General features: G+C 33.9%; 1 protein-coding gene across 1 annotated transcript in view; it reads right to left on the reverse strand.

Annotated features, from left to right (window-relative positions):
* Positions 1-14,400, reverse strand: part of LOC120634630 — a 56,715-nt gene extending 42,315 nt beyond the window's left edge. Inside the window, exons 1-3 of the mRNA XM_039905363.1 lie at positions 13,960-14,400; positions 11,591-11,690; positions 4,996-5,123 (exon numbers count right to left, since the gene is read on the reverse strand). Of these exons, the coding sequence (XP_039761297.1) occupies positions 4,996-5,123; positions 11,591-11,690; positions 13,960-14,400 (669 nt within the window). The remainder of the gene's footprint in view (positions 1-4,995; positions 5,124-11,590; positions 11,691-13,959) is intronic.
* Positions 14,401-20,768: the final 6,368 nt, after the last annotated feature.

The following is a 20,768-nucleotide window of genomic DNA, read 5'->3' on the forward strand; positions in this document are numbered from 1 at the left end:
TTATATTACATTATAGTTCAGATGGAGAGTTTAAAAGCAGGTTTACGCACCTTGTTATTAAGTAGGGAGAGTTTTTTCATTGATTCAAAGGTATACGTTTTTTTTAATTCAAAGACAAATATAGTTAACCGGTAGGTAAGTTATACTGCAGACTAAATGTGAATTGTTTTTATCTACACAGTCTATAGCCAATTTTATACTTAAACTAGCTGACCCCAGCGCCATCTGTCGGCCTGATTTGTGAATCTAAACCAGCCAGGGTGCCAACCAAACGCATACCGAAAATTTCATTCAAATCGGTCCAGCCGTCTAGGATGAGTTCAGTGACATACACACGCACACATGAAATCTATATATATATAAAAGAGAAAGTGTGTGGGTATGTTCCGTATAGGCTCCGAAATGGTTGGCCGATTTCAATGAAACTTTCAGGGAATCTCTGGATTGACCTGGCGAGTAATCCTGTAAAATTTGGTGACGATCGGAGCACTCCTATTTTTGAACTGTCAAACTGTCAAATAAAGCTTTTATTTACTATGATGATATTCTATTGTTGGTTGTACATGGGTGATACATATAATCCCGCTTCACCCACTCGAGAAGAGAATAGGAGAGAATGAATACGGAGAGAAATAAATGATTTAATATATGAGACTTAAATTAAAAATTTAATGATCTAAGTTTATTGTTTAAATAAAATAAAGCAAAATCTAGCCCGGCGAAGCGGGCTGGGTACGCTAGTATATATATAAAAATACCACGACAATACACACATCGCCATATAGCCCAAAAGTAAGCGTAGCTTAAGTTATGGGTACTGAGATGACTGATGAATATTTTTATGAATAATATACACAAATAATTATAGTATACAGATACACACCCAAACATACAAACATATTCCAGTTGTGGGAATCGAACCCAGAAAGAAAGAAAAAAGAATAATAATATCACTCAGAAAGCAGGGTCGCTGCCCACTGCGCCAATCGGTTAACTTTTAAACGCACTGCATCATGTTTATCACAATTCAGATTTTACCAAATTTTAAGATTAAATGTTTTTGAATTGAAGACAACTTAAAATTAAGGATAGGTAGAACAAGGCCTTCAATCATCATCAACATATAATAACAGTCCACTGATGGACTTTAGTCCATGGGGACTGTTGTCCATGGGGACTGTTGTCCACGGGGACTGTTGTCCACGGGGGATGGGGACTCCAACGGGAGGTTTCTCCGTAATCATAATAGGTAGACGAGGGAGACTTGGTGATCGCATTAGATTGTAGTAGCACAGAGAATGTTATTATTATTATTGAACTCTTTTGTACGCCTCATCAGCGAAGCATTGAGGTGGGTATTACTGTCAGTTAACGCACACCGAGTGATTCTCCAACTTAAAATGTCACTTTTATTATTCTTTATTGCTTTTACAAGTGAATATAAATAGACAAATGTTGAGAAAAAACACTATTTTTAACACTCATGATATTTTTAAATCTCTTTATATTATTTAAACTAATTAAAAAATTGTTTAAAAAAGTTCTGTCTTGGACGTCCGTGTGTCCGTATGTGCGGATCCCGTATCTTGTGGTCACGATAAAGAGCGAAATACTTCACTTATCGAGTTGGTTTTTTTTATAGGCTTCAGTAGTTTGAGGAATAGAAGCCCATTACTTTTCACGGTATAATAAGATGTAGTTTAATTATTATTTACAAATAATATCAACTTTATTGTACGAGGCGTGCACTTTTGGATTTACCAATTATATTTGTATACCACAACATTAACATATACAATATGTAATTAAAACAGAATCATATAGAAAGAAGTAGAATACAAAAGGCGGCCTTATCGCTTAATAGCGATCTCTGCCAGGCAACCTTTGAACTAGAAAAAAACACGAAAATAGACTGCTGGTGGTACAAATTTTAAAATACATACATGCGAATAACTACATACTAATACATAAACTAGTTCACACAAATAGATTAAAAGTACATAATATAGCTAATAAACTAGCTGACCCATGCAACTTCGTCTGCACCAAATCGGTTATTACCGGAAAAAACGAATAAAATGTCATTTTCTAAAAATGAATCCTAGCTAGATCGATTTATCGCCCCCGAAACCCCCTAAATATACTATACATATACCCCTGTATACTAAATTTCATGAAAATCGCTGGAGCCGATTCTGAGATTCCAATTATATATATACAAGAATTGCTCGTTTAAAGATATAAGATAAATATAAAAAATATTCCTGCCCGATCTCCGTTATATCCCTTAGTCGCCTCGTACGGAAGCCGCGGGAAGATGACGGGTAGTGGCTACTGTTTTCTGATTCATCACACCGTATTACTATAAACTTCTTTTAGCGTTTAGCGTCAGGGAAATCTTTTGAAAGATACACGACTTCTTGGGGAGGAAGTCTGGTTATGTCGGATTCCTACCCATTTAACCTCATCTGGCCGTCCTCTGTACATATATGGGAGGCTCCGGGATCTAACGCTTATCACCCTACCGACATAGACGTGCGTTCTTAGCTATTTAGCGTTTCGGTACGATGCCGCGTACAAACTGATTAGGGGGTATAGTTATATAACTAACCTTACCTATCAGGTTAGTCCGTTACCAGCTTAGACAGGGAAGATTGTGAAGGGCTAATTTGTAGTGGAATAAAAAAAAGAAAGAATTTTCATAGTAAGCATTGAATAGAGTCTGATAACTGATAAGAGAGATCTCCCCTGTTATCATAGCGTGAAGATATTCACGGCACTTTCTATGCGAACGCGCTCGACTGTGTCGTTGAGAAAATTCGTTATCACTGTTGACATGCCTTTTTAATTGATTCTGTTTTATTTATAGCATATCAAGAAAAATAGTTAAGTTATTATTTCACAGGGTAATATTATGAAAATTAAGCTTTATTTGAAAAGCAGGTGAATCTGTATGGTGTAATTTATAATTTCTTCAAGCCTTATACTCCACACCAAACAGATCTTCGGCAATGTACCCACGCACGTTTCGCTGCGAAACCGGAGCATCCTCAGATGTTGACTTTGACACACTTATTATTAATTGTAAGGAGATGTTGACTTCACCATGAATAATTGTTAAGTCACAATTATTAATTGTTAAGTTTTCTGTCACCAGTAACTTAGCATTCGAAAGAACGCGTGAAGCTTAAAATAAAACGTACATCGACGTACCAATAGTATTTAAGAAAACTGAACTAAATTATACAATTTTAATGACATCACAAAACTGTAATATATTACAGATCGCTTTCACACATCTTCCCATACAATTATGCAAAAATATCACTGTTGAGAACAATATGAAATACTCTCTAACCGACCTCAAGAAATATTAGTAATGATTAATCAAATTTAGGCATTAGCCCAATCCGTCATTCCTAATACATTCATCAAAAGATGCCATTCGATAATCATCTTTATATTTATCGTGCATTAGGTTTTAATAAAAAAAAAAATATTAAAAATGTATAAGAAATTATAGTTTCTAAGAACATTCGACTGTAACTAACAAATAAATAAAGTTCAATTTTTTTTATAGTGATTTTCCATCGAAGTTGGATGTAAAATTTGGGACAAAGGAAAACATACTTTAATTGTTTCAATTTAGAGTACAATTTCGAATGATAACCAGTCAGGGTTGTCCAAAAATTATTTGCATACAAGCACCGCGGGCGTCGCTATTGAAAAAATTGCAAAGGACACCTAACCCTTTTTAAGTCGGTTTAAATAGTGGTAATGATGCGTTCTGAATTGCTAAACGGGTTTTTTTTCCCCGTTTGTCTACTTGGTATGTGGGTACGGTGCACATTTTTTCCCTTATTTTTTGCAAATGATCTACTTCATGCAAATCGTGGGAAGAAATGTTGCCAGTGAGTATTTGGGCCGAGACAAATCTTTATTAATTACCCCTCAATGGGATCTTGCGTTTTGTCATCGGATTTAGGTAAGAGGATAATGGATCGTTGCTGATAAAAATGTGTGTTCTTTTATTTTATAAATTATTTTGTGTTGAGTAAAACATTGTTATACATAACTTAAACGAGGTAGGTATATACTATGTTATACCCTCCGGTAGGTACCTATAAAGTTAAACAAAGTGATTTTGTTTGGTTGGATTATCTTCTTTTCCACTAGCATGTTAGCCCTTGAATGCAATATCGCAGTCCAAGAAGGTAGCGGGCTAACCTGTGAAGGAGTATGCCAGTTATATTTAAACCATACCACCTAATCGGTTTCTACGCGATATCATACCGGAACACTTAATCGCTTAGCGGCACGTCTTTATCTGCACGTCTGACGGCCGATTGGCGCAGTTTGCAGCAACCTTTCTGAGCCCAAGGCCGTGGGTTCGATTCCCAAAACTGGAAAATGTTTGAGCGATGAGCATGAATGTTTTTCAGTGTCTGGGTGTTTATATGTATGTTCTAAGTATTTATGCATATTATTCATAAAAATATTCATCAGTCGTCTTAGTACCCATAACACAAGCTACGCTTACTTTGGGGCTAGATGGCGGTGTGTGTATAGTCGTAGTATATTTATTTTTATTTATTTATTTTATCGGTAAGGTGGTAACTAGCTACGGCCTAAGCCTCCCACCAGACCAGAGAAAATTCAGAATTCACATATAAAAGTTTAAGTTTTTTTTTGTATAAGTAAAACAATTAAATACCTATTAATTGTTTTACTTATTAACCGAATTAGGTTGAGTCCTTAAAGATTCAGTTTTGTCATAATCATCTGCACTCCTTATAAAAGTCCCACTGCTGGGCACAAGCCTCTTCTACGCGAGACTGTTTTAAAATATAGACCCACCTCGCTGCTCCAATGCAGTTTGGTGGACGGGTAATAAATAAATAAAAAATAAAAACTCGTCCAGCTAAGCCACTTGCCAGTAACTCTTAAGTCTTCGACGAATACTTTCACTTAGTGAAATATAGAAAAAGTACTTACATCGACTACCCCATTGTTCCAGGGTGGCAGCGCGTAGTGGGAGGGGTCGTGGTGCCCCCCTCCCATGTGCTCCGCCATAACCGACATCCAGTGAACTAGGCCCTGCGCCCCGCCGCCGCCTGATGTACCTGCCGGCAATAAGAGAACGTTAGTTCAACAAAAGCTTTTCTTCTCCTTTTTAACTTAAGAGCCAAATTCTTGTCAGTGTAGCTCTACAATCTTCTCTATCAATATCCCTCTCTTATTCTAGTTTATCTCTTACTCTACCCCAATCTTTCGTTTTATTTGTTCCCACAAAATCACAAGCGCTACTTGCTGCTTGGCAGAAATAAGCAAGGTAGTACCTACTTTCCCGTACAAGGTCTGACACAATAAGATCTATAACGAGTAGATTAGCTCTCCCTAAAACCCTCTATTATACCTACATAATATGGTAATAAACCTTGACAACTCTAAAAATCATATGCTGTTATATATATTTCTTAAATACGGGTATATATACCATGATAATACTTTTGGATTTGTCGATATTTCGATCGAGTTGCATGGATCATGGTCACGACGGTAATGCGTAGGTACGGTACGGTAGGGTATCCATGCAACTGGGTCGAAATATCGACAAATCCAAAAAATAGTATTTTTGGATTAGTGGTATGTGCCCGTTGAACTATATTTAAGAAATGTTGGTTAACCAAGAAAATCTTATTTTTAAAATCTGTCATATATGCATTGTGTCTGTTATATGCACGTCTGAAATGGCAAACTGTAAGCCCCAAACTTTTAGCTCATAAGACCATTATATGTACAGTTTATGCAATAAATGAATTATGAAATATTCTACATAATATGGGTGAACTTGATAGCTCTAAAAAGAAAAGTAAATAAAAAAAATATTATAAAACATGCAGAACAAACTAGTCAATTAAAGCGAAGAAGTTCTAAATTCTAACTAAAATCTAACAAGAAACCGTCTGGCGTCTACCGGAGCTCGAAATGATGTACCGCAAAAATCTTGTTTGAAACAAACACAGTTTTTTTAATCTTATATGAAAATAATTCTCATTTTTTAATTTGGAATTCGTAACATGAGAACTTATTCTATATCTTGGAATTCATTTATGATCATCATCAAGAATTCCAACATCCTATGTGCTCTGGACATAGGATATCCCACAGCTGGACAAAGGCTCTCTCTTATGACAGATTAAGCTTAAATATGCAGAGTGTTTGATAGTCAAGCGTGTACGTCATATTTGCCTGCAATACCACAAGGTCGCCAAATCGTATAAACCTGTATTTTAATAAAGTTGACGCACAAATGCAGTGCGTTTGATATTGAACAGAGTGCGTCATAATATTTGCCTCCAATACCACAAGTTCGCCAAATTGTATAACGCTGTATTGTGATAGAGTTGACGCACAGTGCTTTTGATATTCAATTGTGTGTGTAATATTTTCTTCTCAAATCACAAAGACTTCTAATGTATGACGATGTAGTGCGATAGAGTTGACGCACAAATGCACTGCGTGTGATAACGTGCGTGCGTACGTGCGGGCAGGCATGCGTGTGTTAGGAAATAGGGAATTACAGCACTTTATCTATGATAAACCCGATGATTATATTAAATATATCAACAAATAATAGTTTGTATACTCACTGATAATGTATTGAAAATAGAATAATGGACTTTAGTAGACTGTCAAATAAAAGTATAGGATCTATGGCGGGAGACGCGAGTTTGACAAGTTAGATTGGCGGCAAAGATAAGTGAGGACGGATTTAAAAATGAATTAATTAAGAAAAGGAGATTAATTAAAGTATTGTGGATAGAACGTTACAAATTGGGTTGAGATGATTTATAATGGAAACGATACACTTAAAGAAATATTGTTGTGGCGAAACAAGTCGTATGTACTGGTGATGGAGTTGTTAAAAGTTGTTGGTACTATGGTTGTACCTGATGTTGCATTAGATAAGTATATCTCATCCTTTGGTTTATTTAGGTATCATATATGGAGCCCTAGCATAACTTTATACCGACAGTTTATGTAGCAGAGGTTGCTCTATACAAACAACTTGTTCCAAAAGTCCTGATGTTATAAGTGATAATAGTAGTTATGTTTTACCTGTCTTAAAATATGTCTTGTATCAAAGGGCGTAGCGTTATTGCATATGACAATGTTGTAATTGTGTTGATAAGTTGTTTTAATTGATTGAATAAAAGAGCAACGGTAGAGTTTCTTGCCAGTGGTCTTCTCTGCCGAAGACAGCATTCCGAACTGGTAGTAGAGTCATTTGAAGGTAACAAGTAATATGAATTATAGAGAAGCTTAATATACAGTATTAGAGTCAGTCCAGTTGTTTTATTTCACTCCTTGGGAAGTCAGGTTTATAGAGTACAGACCCACAACACTGCTCTAAAGCAGGTTGGTGGGCTTTAAAGATTTCTTTTATAAAATGAATACTTTAATAGGAAGGAAGAATAATAGTTATGAGAATAAATGATTACTGATAAGAAACTAGGTATTTAGCTTCAATAATACTGTTAATTAATGAAAGATCTAAGTGCCATCCTGAACATTGTGGGTATTGCAGTGAATATCTGAATACCTGGGCCCTCCATTATTCTCTATATTTTTTTAGCATCAGAAGTTGGATCCTATTCATGTCCAATTTATGCCTTTCTCTAATGCAGATTTACTTTTTTTAGAACCATCCCGTCAAATATGGACATAGTAAAGAGTTTGATGATTTTGATGATGCCTCAACTTTTTGCTGCTATGTGCTAACACAGAAACACTCTGGAGACAAAGCACCATGCTTGTTGAAATTCTATTTAAGGATATGTGGTCCGAGGAACCAATTAATAACCATCCCGGCAAATGTGGATATAGTACATGGTTTGATGTTTTTGATGAAGTCTCAACTAATAGCTGGTATGTGCTAAAACAGAAACACTCTGGAGACAGAGCACCAGACTTGGTAAAATTCCATTGAAGTATATGTGGTCCGGGGAACCAATTGATGTGATATTTTTATTTATCTTTTCTTTTTGTGGTTTCTACTTTTGAAAGATAGTACTTATTACCTGAAACTGATATGGCCTAGTGGCTCTTTGTTTATTTTGCTGAAATGATTAAGTTTGTTTGTGATAACCAACAAGTCAAGTTGGCCAAACAGAATGTGTAATAAGTTTGATAAATTTGAATTATCAAGTTTTATTTAACTAGTCTGGTTATACAAATGGAATTTGTGTTAAGCTTTATTTTATTAGTCTGTCAAGGTTAAAATACATAAACTGGTCAGGTTAGCCGAACGGAATGTGTGATATATTTTTCCTATGATTCTTATTTATTACATACAAGATTTCAAGTTTAAATTGAGCAACTAGTCAAGTTGGCCAAACAGAATGTGTGATAAGTTTGATAAATTTAAAATTTCAAGTTTTATTTAACTAGTCAGGTTAACCAAATGGAATTTGTGTTAACTTTTATTTTATTAGTCTGTCCAGGCTAAAATAAATTAACTGGTCAGGTTAGCCGAACGGAATGTGTAATAGATTTTTCTTTTAATTCTTATTTATTACATACAAGATTTCAAGTTTATATTGAGCAACTAGTCAGGTTAGCCAAGCTGTCGACTTTTATTTAGGAACTATTCTATGTACTTCGAGATCGAAGTACTTGTCAGGAAAGCCGAGATAGGAGAGATTGTGTAAATTATTCAGAACATATAAAAGAATACACATAAAACAAAACAAAACAAAAAAAAAAAAAATTTTGTTGGTAGAATAGAATAGAATATGATTGTGTCAGAACAATACATATAGGGAAAATTACTACTGAATAGCTAAATGAAATAGTTTAGTTTCTATGTTGGGTTGTGTGAAGAAAAGAATTAGGAGTCAGCTTAAATGTTGTGGGTTAGGTTAGGTCAGTGATCTTTCAGTATGATGTTGAGAGAAGTTTTTAAAAATGATATAAATAAAATACAATTATAAACTAAATTAATGTTGCTGCTGCAAAGGAAAATATATTAGTTGCATTATAAATAATTAGATTATACTTAGGTTAACAGTTGTTTAAATTATCAAATTTTATGTGAAATTTTAAGAGTCCTTGCATGATAAATGATTCTGTTAAACAGGTGGTTTAATTGATGTTTAGATTGAAATAAAACATTGAATAATAGAAATAACAATTGAACAAACATTGAATATACTTTGGCTTTTATGATGAGATGATAAAAAAAAAAGATGTAAACTAATAGAAATAATTCCATCTTAGCGTTTTTATATTAATTTATTTATATTTATCTTATATATTACTTGACTTGGACAGTGGAAAAAATATGAATATCACCAGTGGGTGATGATGTTATTGATATCACTTGAGAGTGATGATGATGTGGATATCACCAGTGGGTGATGATGTTATTGATATCACTTGAGAGTGATGATGTTGTTGATATCACCAGTGGGTGATGATGTTATTGATATCACTTGAGAGTGATGATGTTGTTGATATCACCAGTGGGTGTTGGTGTTTTGGTATATATTGGTTTGACTATTAGACTGTACTGATTGCATCTCTGACTAAATAAGACTAACAATGCAAATAACAGAATTAAGGAGAAATACAATTATGTGTATATTTTGATAAAGTTTGACTGGAGGCAAATGGATAAATTGTTTGAGATTTATATTGAGATGGAAATATTTGGATTATGATTGTACATGTTAAAATGTACAAGATAAATGAAAATGAGTATTTTTGATTTACATTGTTGAAAATTAATCATTTATTTTTTTTACTTTAATAGAAGTATTTCATTGTTATAATATGTTAAATGGTGTGGAATTTTGATGAAAATTTTTTTTTTCGGTCTCTTTCACTTTAATTATAAAATGTTATGATTATGCCTATATTTTGATAAAATATTGTTTACAGTTTATTGATAAAAGTGTATACAGAATGTAACTGATTTGATGATTTTTTAGGCTTATATACCATTTGAACTAATGTTATAGAGGTGTATATAAGATGATGTACTTATAAGGATGTTCTTTGAACCTAAAGACTTATGATACAATACATATACCTAAAAAGAATAACCCTATGTACTTCGAGAACGAAGTACTTGTCAGAATGGCCGTGTTAGGAAATAGGGAATTACAGCACTTTATCTATGATAAACCCGATGATTATATTAAATATATCAACAAATAATAGTTTGTATACTCACTGATAATGTATTGAAAATAGAATAATGGACTTTAGTAGACTGTCAAATAAAAGTATAGGATCTATGGCGGGAGACGCGAGTTTGACAAGTTAGATTGGCGGCAAAGATAAGTGAGGACGGATTTAAAAATGAATTAATTAAGAAAAGGAGATTAATTAAAGTATTGTGGATAGAACGTTACAAATTGGGTTGAGATGATTTATAATGGAAACGATACACTTAAAGAAATATTGTTGTGGCGAAACAAGTCGTATGTACTGGTGATGGAGTTGTTAAAAGTTGTTGGTACTATGGTTGTACCTGATGTTGCATTAGATAAGTATATCTCATCCTTTGGTTTATTTAGGTATCATATATGGAGCCCTAGCATAACTTTATACCGACAGTTTATGTAGCAGAGGTTGCTCTATACAAACAACTTGTTCCAAAAGTCCTGATGTTATAAGTGATAATAGTAGTTATGTTTTACCTGTCTTAAAATATGTCTTGTATCAAAGGGCGTAGCGTTATTGCATATGACAATGTTGTAATTGTGTTGATAAGTTGTTTTAATTGATTGAATAAAAGAGCAACGGTAGAGTTTCTTGCCAGTGGTCTTCTCTGCCGAAGACAGCATTCCGAACTGGTAGTAGAGTCATTTGAAGGTAACAAGTAATATGAATTATAGAGAAGCTTAATATACAGTATTAGAGTCAGTCCAGTTGTTTTATTTCACTCCTTGGGAAGTCAGGTTTATAGAGTACAGACCCACAACACTGCTCTAAAGCAGGTTGGTGGGCTTTAAAGATTTCTTTTATAAAATGAATACTTTAATAGGAAGGAAGAATAATAGTTATGAGAATAAATGATTACTGATAAGAAACTAGGTATTTAGCTTCAATAATACTGTTAATTAATGAAAGATCTAAGTGCCATCCTGAACATTGTGGGTATTGCAGTGAATATCTGAATACCTGGGCCTTCCATTCTTTATATTTTTTTAGCACGTGCGTTCGTGCGTGGGTGTGTGTGTGTGTATTCCCTTGTGTATGTTTGCCTGTGACATCGTAGCGTGCTGTGATTCGAACTAGGTCCCCCGCAAGCGATATCGAGCTCCTACTTACTGGGCTATAACCGCTTACTTATACTGCGATCATCTATTATATTCTAATCATAAGTTTTTACGTAAAATTTCTCCACAGTCCATTGATGGCGTAACGTGTGATGACAATTTTCAAAAAATAATCAAAAATTCCCATCACGAACTGCTTTCGTGTATAGACTGAGATTTCAATGCCATTATAATTAAGGGTCACATGTGCTTACTTTGTTGTATAGAGAGCAAAGGTTAAATATTGAGATATAACTCACCTGATGGCACGGCGGCGGGCTGCGAGGCCGCTTGCTCCTGCCCCCCTCCCCCGGTGACCCCCCCGCCGCTCCACACAAACGCTGATGATGCGCCCGCCTTCTGGAACAAGAGTACGTGTGAATGACGGAACATACAACAAAAATAGTCCTACTATATTGCTGTGAAAATCTTTTGCGATGGGAAAAACGTGGGTTAAAAAATGGGTTTTTTGCGTCGCGACGCACAGTGTGTAATTATATTTTATTTATGATAACTTAATTGTATCTTTTGTTTTTCTAAATTTATCGGCTTTAATAAACCAATCGTTCATAAATATTTTCTGTACGAAGTAGTTTGATCTCGCACATCGGCCTGATCGTCTCTAATATATAAAAAGTTTTTGTTCAAATAGGAGTTACCAAATTAAATGTGTACATAAATTATGCCTGTGCCTTTTTTGTTACAAAAAGGAGTTAGTTTATGTCCATAGTACCAAAAATGTAGAGTAACAAAAAACATTAAGAATATAAAATGCCACTTATGCACAGACTTAAGATGGAGATCAGAGTGTATATGTTGATTCGTCAAAAAACTGCTTCACTAGGAAATAAATTCAGTATTCACGTTTTTGGGATTTAAAAAAAAAATCATATCACGATTAGTCCAGTTAACTCATTGCATCATTTGAGGACGGATAAACTGATATGGCCATATATATTTTTCAATATTCGTAATAATCCTTAAGTAAAATTAATTAAAAAAATATCACATACCAATAGAGAAATCGGAAATGCAACAAAAACTTTTTCATATAATTTTTTGAAAGAACTTTCACAATTTCGATTTTTAAAATGAATATGCTTTATTTGGCACATTTACATACTCTAAAACCACGCTACAATTGTAAACGAATAAATATTTACAAAAATAGTTTAACTCTATTACAATATATGTAAATTAATGATCATTTACCCATAAGGAAATGCATAATTCATGTTATTACCCAGTAGACAACAATTAGAAACGATCATTGCCACCGAGCAAATAATAGTCATTTCCCAAGACTTAATTAACCTCTTCGGACACACTAGAGATCCGGTATGCATTTATTTATTTCAATTCCTTATTAATTTTAAGTTAACGATTTGAAGAAGAAGCTTTGAAATTGGAATTTGGAATTGGAACACGAAAAGCAGCCTTATCGCTTTATAAAAACTCTTAGATTTAATAGACCGTAAGTTAAATACCGTAACTGATAGTGGTGTAAACAACAAGGACTAATACATTATATAAATCATATATAAATCTACATTCTACGTTAACAAAATCATAACAAGTCATAAACATACTATGAAATATACGATAGGATAAACACCCAAATAATAGTAAGCTTAAACTTATCTGAGCAAAATATTGAGATTAATAAACTAAATTTGTTCCCTTTTTAGACACTATTGAAGAAAATAGATTAAGAAATAAAAGTTGCAGTCGTCCTGTTGTTATAGATACGATAAGTTAAAATATAAATAAAAAATAGATAAAACTTAAAAAGTAAAAGTAATAATGGGCGTAGTAACGTATACATAGTCCTGTATATAAAAGCACAATAGCTAATATTTTTTTATTGGCAAGCTGATACAAATTGGTAACTAACTGAAATTTCAAAATTCATGTCAAAATTGGCACGTTTAGAAAATTTATTATGACAAAATAAGTACTATAAGCTTTAAAGTTTTTGTTTTTCATTTTAGTTTGAATTACATTATTATTTTTTTTCTTTTTTTTGTATAATAATTGTTTGCTAGGTACTTACTTACTCCTAAGCAATTGTGGTTAATGTTATCGTGTTATATGTATAACAAAGTTGTGGAAACTTCATTGGTCTATGTGATACAAAAATACGGCATTACTTGTATGTATAATTATACTGCTTGTTCCCCTTGAAAAGCTAATAAATAAATAAATAAATAAATTCCGAAATTGAAAGCCGTTAAAAGCCTAAAAGAAGGAGTGGAACTGGAAGGCTAAACAAAAATTTATGATAACTGACCTTTATCTATAAATAGGCTATAAATAATAATATATTCAAATAAACACAAATTATTTGTAATAAATGAACTTTTTATTAAAGACGAAAACAAACGCATAAAACGGAAACTATGTTTATGATGTTACTCACAAAAAAAAGAAACAAAATGGAAAAAAAAAGTTTTAAATTCCTGCGTAATCATCGGAAAAGTGATGTTTAAGTAACATAGGCAGCTTTACTACACAGAAGTAAGTTACTGGCTATCCTTCAAATGAATTCAGCCAGGGCCATCCACCTTACTCTGTATTCAAAATATTATTTAATTACAAGTCTTATTTACAAACCATTCAGTTTAATTACCTCATCAGGAGAGTTAGAAATTCTGTCCAGATTGTTCTCATCATCAGATGTATCCAAACTAAATCCATTAGAGAACAACATATTTCTTGAGTACAAAGAATAACAATCAGCAACGTTGCGTCTTCTTTTACCGAGGGTTGCGAGAAAGCTCTTATAAAGTTGAGTGGGTAAGAGAAACGGTGATCGATTTTGGAAACCATCTTTGAACGTTAGGTTTTGATTTCTAAATGGATTTGTGAAATCCAAATCTGGTAGGAACTCCTTCTTTATGAAATCTGCTACAGGGTTTAAAGTTAAAGCGTTTTCTGAATAATCTAATGCTGTGTTGACTTCTTCGTTTGGATTATTTTCTACGTCACTCGCTTCGGAATTCGCATCGCTAAAACTTTCATTCCTCTCTTTGTTTTCTTCACTGCTGAACTCTTCGAATTCACGTTTCATTGGATAATTCATTTGCTTCTTCAAAAACAGGTTCGAATTCGAAAGTGTCACAGACATATTACTTATTGGCACCAAATTTCACTTTGCTTTACTTACAAATATATTTTTCTTTTTGCTTTGTTAAATTCTTACACTAAAGTCTATATTTATCATTATATTTTTAAAATTAAAATAAATATTTCTTCATAATAATTACAATAAAGTTATTTAGGTATTTTTAGGAACTATCGTTGGGTTAGGAGGTGGCTGGACCGTAGCTGTAAAGTTTAAAGTGGAGTGTTGTTGAATTTTGAAGTTAGTTTTAAATAGTTTAAGAGTATCTTCTTTAAAGTCTAGGTAAAACTTCACCCGTTTCGTGATTTTTAATTTAGAAGTTTCATTTTTTGTGAAAATATTATTTTAATATAACAGATTGTAAGCTGACGTTAACCGGTTTAATTGAAATTATAGTTTGTTCAACGATTGTATATATTATTATTGTATTGTAAAAAAACGTGCTATTTCATTTGCAAACTGTATGGGCGTAGTCGTGAAATAATTGATAAATGTAATAAATGTATTATATCAAAATAAAATACTCAAAAGTTAATGAGTTTTTATTATAATTAAAAAATTAGTTTCCTATAAATTTACCTACATCGGATTCGGAATCGAAACCAACTTTTTTTTTATCTTCATTATTTCGGGACCAATCTTTATATATATATATTTCTCGTGTGAGTGTGTATGTAACTAAACTCCTCCTAGACGGCTGAACCGATTTGAATGAATTTTTCGGTATGCGTTTGGGTGTCACCCTGGATTGTTTAGATTCACAAATCAGCCCGACATATGGCGCTGGGGTCAGCTAGTTATTTATAAATTTGACAGCTGTATTATCAGGACCAAAAGGCTCTTCTTACGGAAAGGGTCACACATATCAATACGCTGGGCAGACGGGTCGGTTATCGCAGTATATGGTAGTAGCAGCACAGAGGACGCTGCCCGTTCTTTACTATAGTGCCTTAGTCTCCTTGTACGACACCCGCGGGAATAGGGCAGGTGCTGACAACTGCAGATCACCACACTGCGCTGATCACGACATATGATATAGATGCACTAGCTGTTGCCCGCGACTTTTTCTGCTTTTGATTTTGTCTGTGCCTTAAATGAGTATAGTAGTATATATATAAATATAAATATATATATAACATGTGACTGTCAATTAATTACAGACAAATAATTTGCAATAAAATAAAATTGCTATCCAAGCTATCGTATCTCTTAAGTTGGACCAGACTGCTCACGGTGTGCCTATTTAATTTAAAATCGGTTAAGTAGTTTAGGAGTCCATCGCGGGCAAACATCGTGACAGGAGATTTATATATATTATAAGATATGCTTATAAACATTACCCTGCTGTAAGTGGGTAAATTTAGAAGAACTCTCATATCGTGATAGTTTTCCGATGTGAGGCTCACGCAGACAAAGATGTGCCGCCAAACGATTTAGCGTTCCGCTGCGATGACGCGCATAAACTGATTAGGGGTGCGGCTTCCTTCGACCCTGGGAAGACAGCCGCTTGCTAAATTCTGATGCAAAGCAACCTACATGAGGTCGGGACTCATTCTTACCGGGACGAGCTACAAGCGTTGTTCAAGGGTAGCACCGGTGCGTTCCTTGGAGACCCCGGAGCCTCCCAATATGTACTGAGGCTGGCTAGCGAGCGGATTTTAGTGGGTAGAAATCACCACATAACCCGAATTCTCCTGCAGAGAATCGGTTATCTTTTAAGAAGATTTCCCCCAGTCAACAAAAAAAAGGTAGGGGGATTCTATATTTCTATATATAAAATTGAACCTTTTTTTTCAACGCTATCTTTATTAAGAAGAAGAAGAAGAAATACTTTATTGCACACAAACATCAGAATATACATAAAATATAGAATAAACAACAACAAGAATTGTAGGCATGCAAAGGCGGCCTTATTGCTGCAAGCAATCTCTTACAGGCAACCTCTGACAGAAGGAAAAGCTGCAAGAGAGCGGGATAGTGCAATTATACTACATATAATATACATATATATTCGGCAATAAATAGACATACATATAATATAAATAAATATATAAATACATATATAATAAATATATATATAAATACATACATAATTAAATAATGAAAAAAGAAAAATACAAAAAAAAAACACATTAATTACGATATTTGTTCAAATTACTTCACTCAAAGACAGATAGTAGTCTTTAAGACGACATTTAAATATGGGAAGGGATTGACTTTTACGGATGTCAGCAGGCAAATTATTCCAAAGAACAACAGCCTTAAAAGTGGAAGAGTTACCGAAGAACTTGGTTTTGCAAAATGGGAGTACCAGGCGGTTATCGTATCGGATCGGAGGTCAGTATGTGAGGCAGAATCAGAAATATAGCGAAAACGGTATTTAAGGTACGAGGGTGTAACTGGATTATTATTTTATTTATTACATATATTATAAATGAGAAAGTGTGTCAGATTGTTTTTAACGTATCTTTCGCATTTTTAAGATGGACATAGGATATTAATTATACTGGTTAAATTTACCCGCAAGATTAAAATTGCACTCGTTATCTATGCATGGCTTAACTTAAACATAACTTAGCATTGGGAGAAATTACTGTAACTTGTAGTGGAATATAAAACCAAAATAGTTGCATAAATAGCTACCTATTGATCTTCACATTTATATATATTGTACGTCCGATTCCCGGCTATAGGTAGGTAAAGACGCGAGCAAAAGCTTCTAGAATAATAAGAACGACTTGGAACTCTTCCCAAGTATGTTAAACTTTGAAAAACCGTTATTTGCGACTTTTATGAGACGGAAACGTTATATTATACAAGAGTTATACGAGAATGAATAAAGGAAAAGTCTTAAAATAACACCAGTAACACAAGATGGTGTTTTTAAAACTAATAATACGATTACGGAAAAACGAAACTTACTAAAATTCATTGTAGAAACAAAGTAAGTTATGTCTTTTTTGTATGCAAATATTTTGTATTTGCGTGTGCTGTTTAAATTTTTTTATTTAGTGTTATAAATGTAACCCGGGAACGGTTGGGAAACTAGTGCTAATGCTCTGGATATAATTTAGTGAGAACCCAATAAACGACTAAATATAAATAAATATTGAAGAGAAACAAAGTAATTAGTAAACCGAAACTACATTTAAGGCATTATCTAGGCAAGTAATTCCCAACCTAGATTTCAGGCGCGATCGACAAGCGAAAGGTTATTTCATATAGGTATAAAAAATTAATAAAAACCATTTTCTTAAAGACCAGTGTATCTACTACATTAATGGAAAAGTTAATATTTTAAAGACTTTTTGGATTAAATGGTAGCTTAATAACCTCTCCACATGTCCACCTATCCACACTGGGCTAGCGTGGTGGTCTACGGCCTTAACCGCTTCTCATTGTGGGATGACACACGTGCCCTGTAGTGGGTCGGTAATGGGTTGATATGATGATGATAAATAAATAATTTTACTACGACATACACACATCGCCATCTAGTCCCAAAGTAAGCGTAGCTTGTGTTATGGGTACTAAGATAACTGATGAATATTTTAATGAATAAGATACATAAATACTTATAACATACATATGAACACCCAGACACTGAAAAACATCTATGTTCATCAAGCAAACATTTTCCAGTTGTGGGAATCGAACCCACGGCCTTAGACTCAGAAAGCAGGGTCGCTGCCTACTTTCCCCGGGCGCCTAACAAAGGCAACAGGAACAAGCCGTGGTGGTTTTTAGTTTTGATATACTCCCTTTAGAGGGAGTCCCACATACCCTACGTCCTGCCCAAGGGTCATAGGTAGCATTAAAGCTTTTACACCACGCCAAAAAAAAAGGGTCACTGCCCACTTCGCCAATCACCCGTCAATAAATTATAGAATTGCCCTTGCCAGTTCACAGACAAACAAAACTCGCTTGGTGAATGAAATCATATCTAGAAAACCCACTTGTCTGAGAATTCGCCATAATATTCTCAAAATAATAACTAGTAATAAATAATAAAGAAATAAATATACTACGACAGTGCACACATCGCCATCTAGCCCCAAAGTAAGCGTAGCTTGTGTTATGGGTACTAAGATAACCGATGAATATTTTAATGAATAATATACATAAATAATTATAATATAGTACGGATAAACACCCCAGTCACTGAAAAACATTCATGTTTATCACTCAAACATTTTCCAGTTGTGGGAATCGAACCCATGGCCTTGGATTCAGAAAGCAGGGTCGCTGCCCACTGCGTCAATTAATTATAGATTTCTAAATTGCCATTGTCGGGGAAAACCCTAACTAGCAAAGTTCACAGACAAACGAAACTTGCTTGGTGAACGGAATCATAGTTAGAAAACCCACTGGTCTGAGAATTCGCCAAAATATTCTAAAAAAGATAGCCCGTAATGGGTTGGCTATGAAACATAGCCTGTTAAAATAAAAACTCCGAAGTCGGGTAAAATAAAAGCCGTGAAATTAAAATCGATCGCGCGACGCTATTCGCGAATGTAGGTCGTAGTTGAAAACTTGAAATATATTTGTGACCTCTCATATTTTTATCCTACAGCACAGAACGGTTTGGGACATTGAGAGATCGAGAGAAAATAATATTGTAACTGGAAAACCTTCAAAAGAAAGAAGAGTTTTATATTTGAACCGTTTTATTATTGGGTAGTAGTTATTATGAATCTAACTAGATTTATTTTTGTATCCGAGTTGCATTCAAATGTCAATTCTAATTATTAATACAGGATGAATTTCAACAATTTTCAATCCTTTTTTGTATTCCACTACAAATTTGACTGCAATCTAACCTGGTGGTAAGTGCTGATAGCTAACCTGTTAAGGGGTATGGTAGTCCTCCCCCCTCATCGGTTTTTACGCGAAATCGCACCGGAACACTAAATCGCTTAGCGGTTCGTCTTCGTTGAAAGGGTGGTAACTAGCCACGGCCAAAGCCTCACCAGACCAGACCAGAGAAAATTCAGAAATTATAAATTCCCAAATTGCCCGTGGCATGCGCTGTGAATTTAAGAAGGAGATTCCGGGAAGTGAACCCGGAATCTCCTTCTTAAATTCACAGCGCTCATCGTTGCGCCAGGGAGGTCATCTATTTCTCTTTTTATTTTTTTAAGTCCATTAAACGGACTTTAAAAAAGAATACAATATTTGTATAAAAGTGTTTTTACCTGCACTTGGAAGAAATATTAAGTACATAGATTTAAAATGCCTTTAAAAATTTCAGAACGGACAGTATTTAAAATTGATATATTTAAAATAATAAATCTTTAACACATAAATAAGTGATTTAAACAGCAAAAAGATATGAAACGAATCTTATAAAAATGTAATAGGAACGATTGTAGTTTTGTCTTATTAGAATTAAAAATTTAGTTTTTATATTTATGCTTAAACTTGACGCGACTTCCTAAAATAACGAAAAACTGCACCAAAATCCATGCAATATCTCTGAGAGCCTTTTATAATATACTCATAAATTTAACTTTTCTAATGTTTTTAAGCAATAATGAATCTTATTACGTAGAAACTAAAGTTACAAATTGAGCGAAAAGGAAAATGTGTGTGTTGCTGCGAATAAAGGCTTTGAAAACGGTAAAATTTCTACTGAAAAGCTGAAAAAAGAAAATTGATAGTAAATAGTTTATAACTTAGGAGCCTGGTAGTGAAAACAAAAATATTGCTTTGTTAAGTGACGTTAAGATGAGAATTGGATTGGTGAGCGATATAAAAAATCCCTTAGGAAAGGAAAAGGTAAATAGGCTTCATTTTATTGGGATAAAATAGGCTTGAATTTGAATCGGGGATGAAAAAGTTTGTATGGAAGTTCGCCATTATCCAGATAACCGTGGACGAAGTTACGGGGATCTGCTAGTTGTTCTAAAAGTTACCTAAAATAATAATTATGAAAAAAATATAATTGAGTCGTTAAGAGTTTGTTTAGTCCATTAAGGTTTGTCGGGAAAACCTCTTATTCAATCGCATTGCATAAACTTTGGTTATGTTAGCTTTACTAAATAAGGTAGCTCAGGTACGCCTTATGTTAAGGGGAATTGAGATAGTTAACTAATGATAAACGACTAAGACACCTGGAGGTATGTTTGCATCGTTCGAGTCCATGTAGGACTGGAGTATATCGATAATGCAGTCGTATTTATATCGAAATACCCACCAACTCAATGTCATGAACATTGGTTGTTAATGGAATATAATTTTAATTGTTTCTTGAAAACTATCTAACAAATATTAGCGTATTTGTAAAAATCCTAATCAATTTAATAAAATATGAA

The sequence above is a fragment of the Pararge aegeria genome, chromosome 24, assembly GCF_905163445.1.
Source record: "Pararge aegeria chromosome 24, ilParAegt1.1, whole genome shotgun sequence".
Classification (NCBI taxonomy): domain Eukaryota; kingdom Metazoa; phylum Arthropoda; class Insecta; order Lepidoptera; family Nymphalidae; genus Pararge; species Pararge aegeria.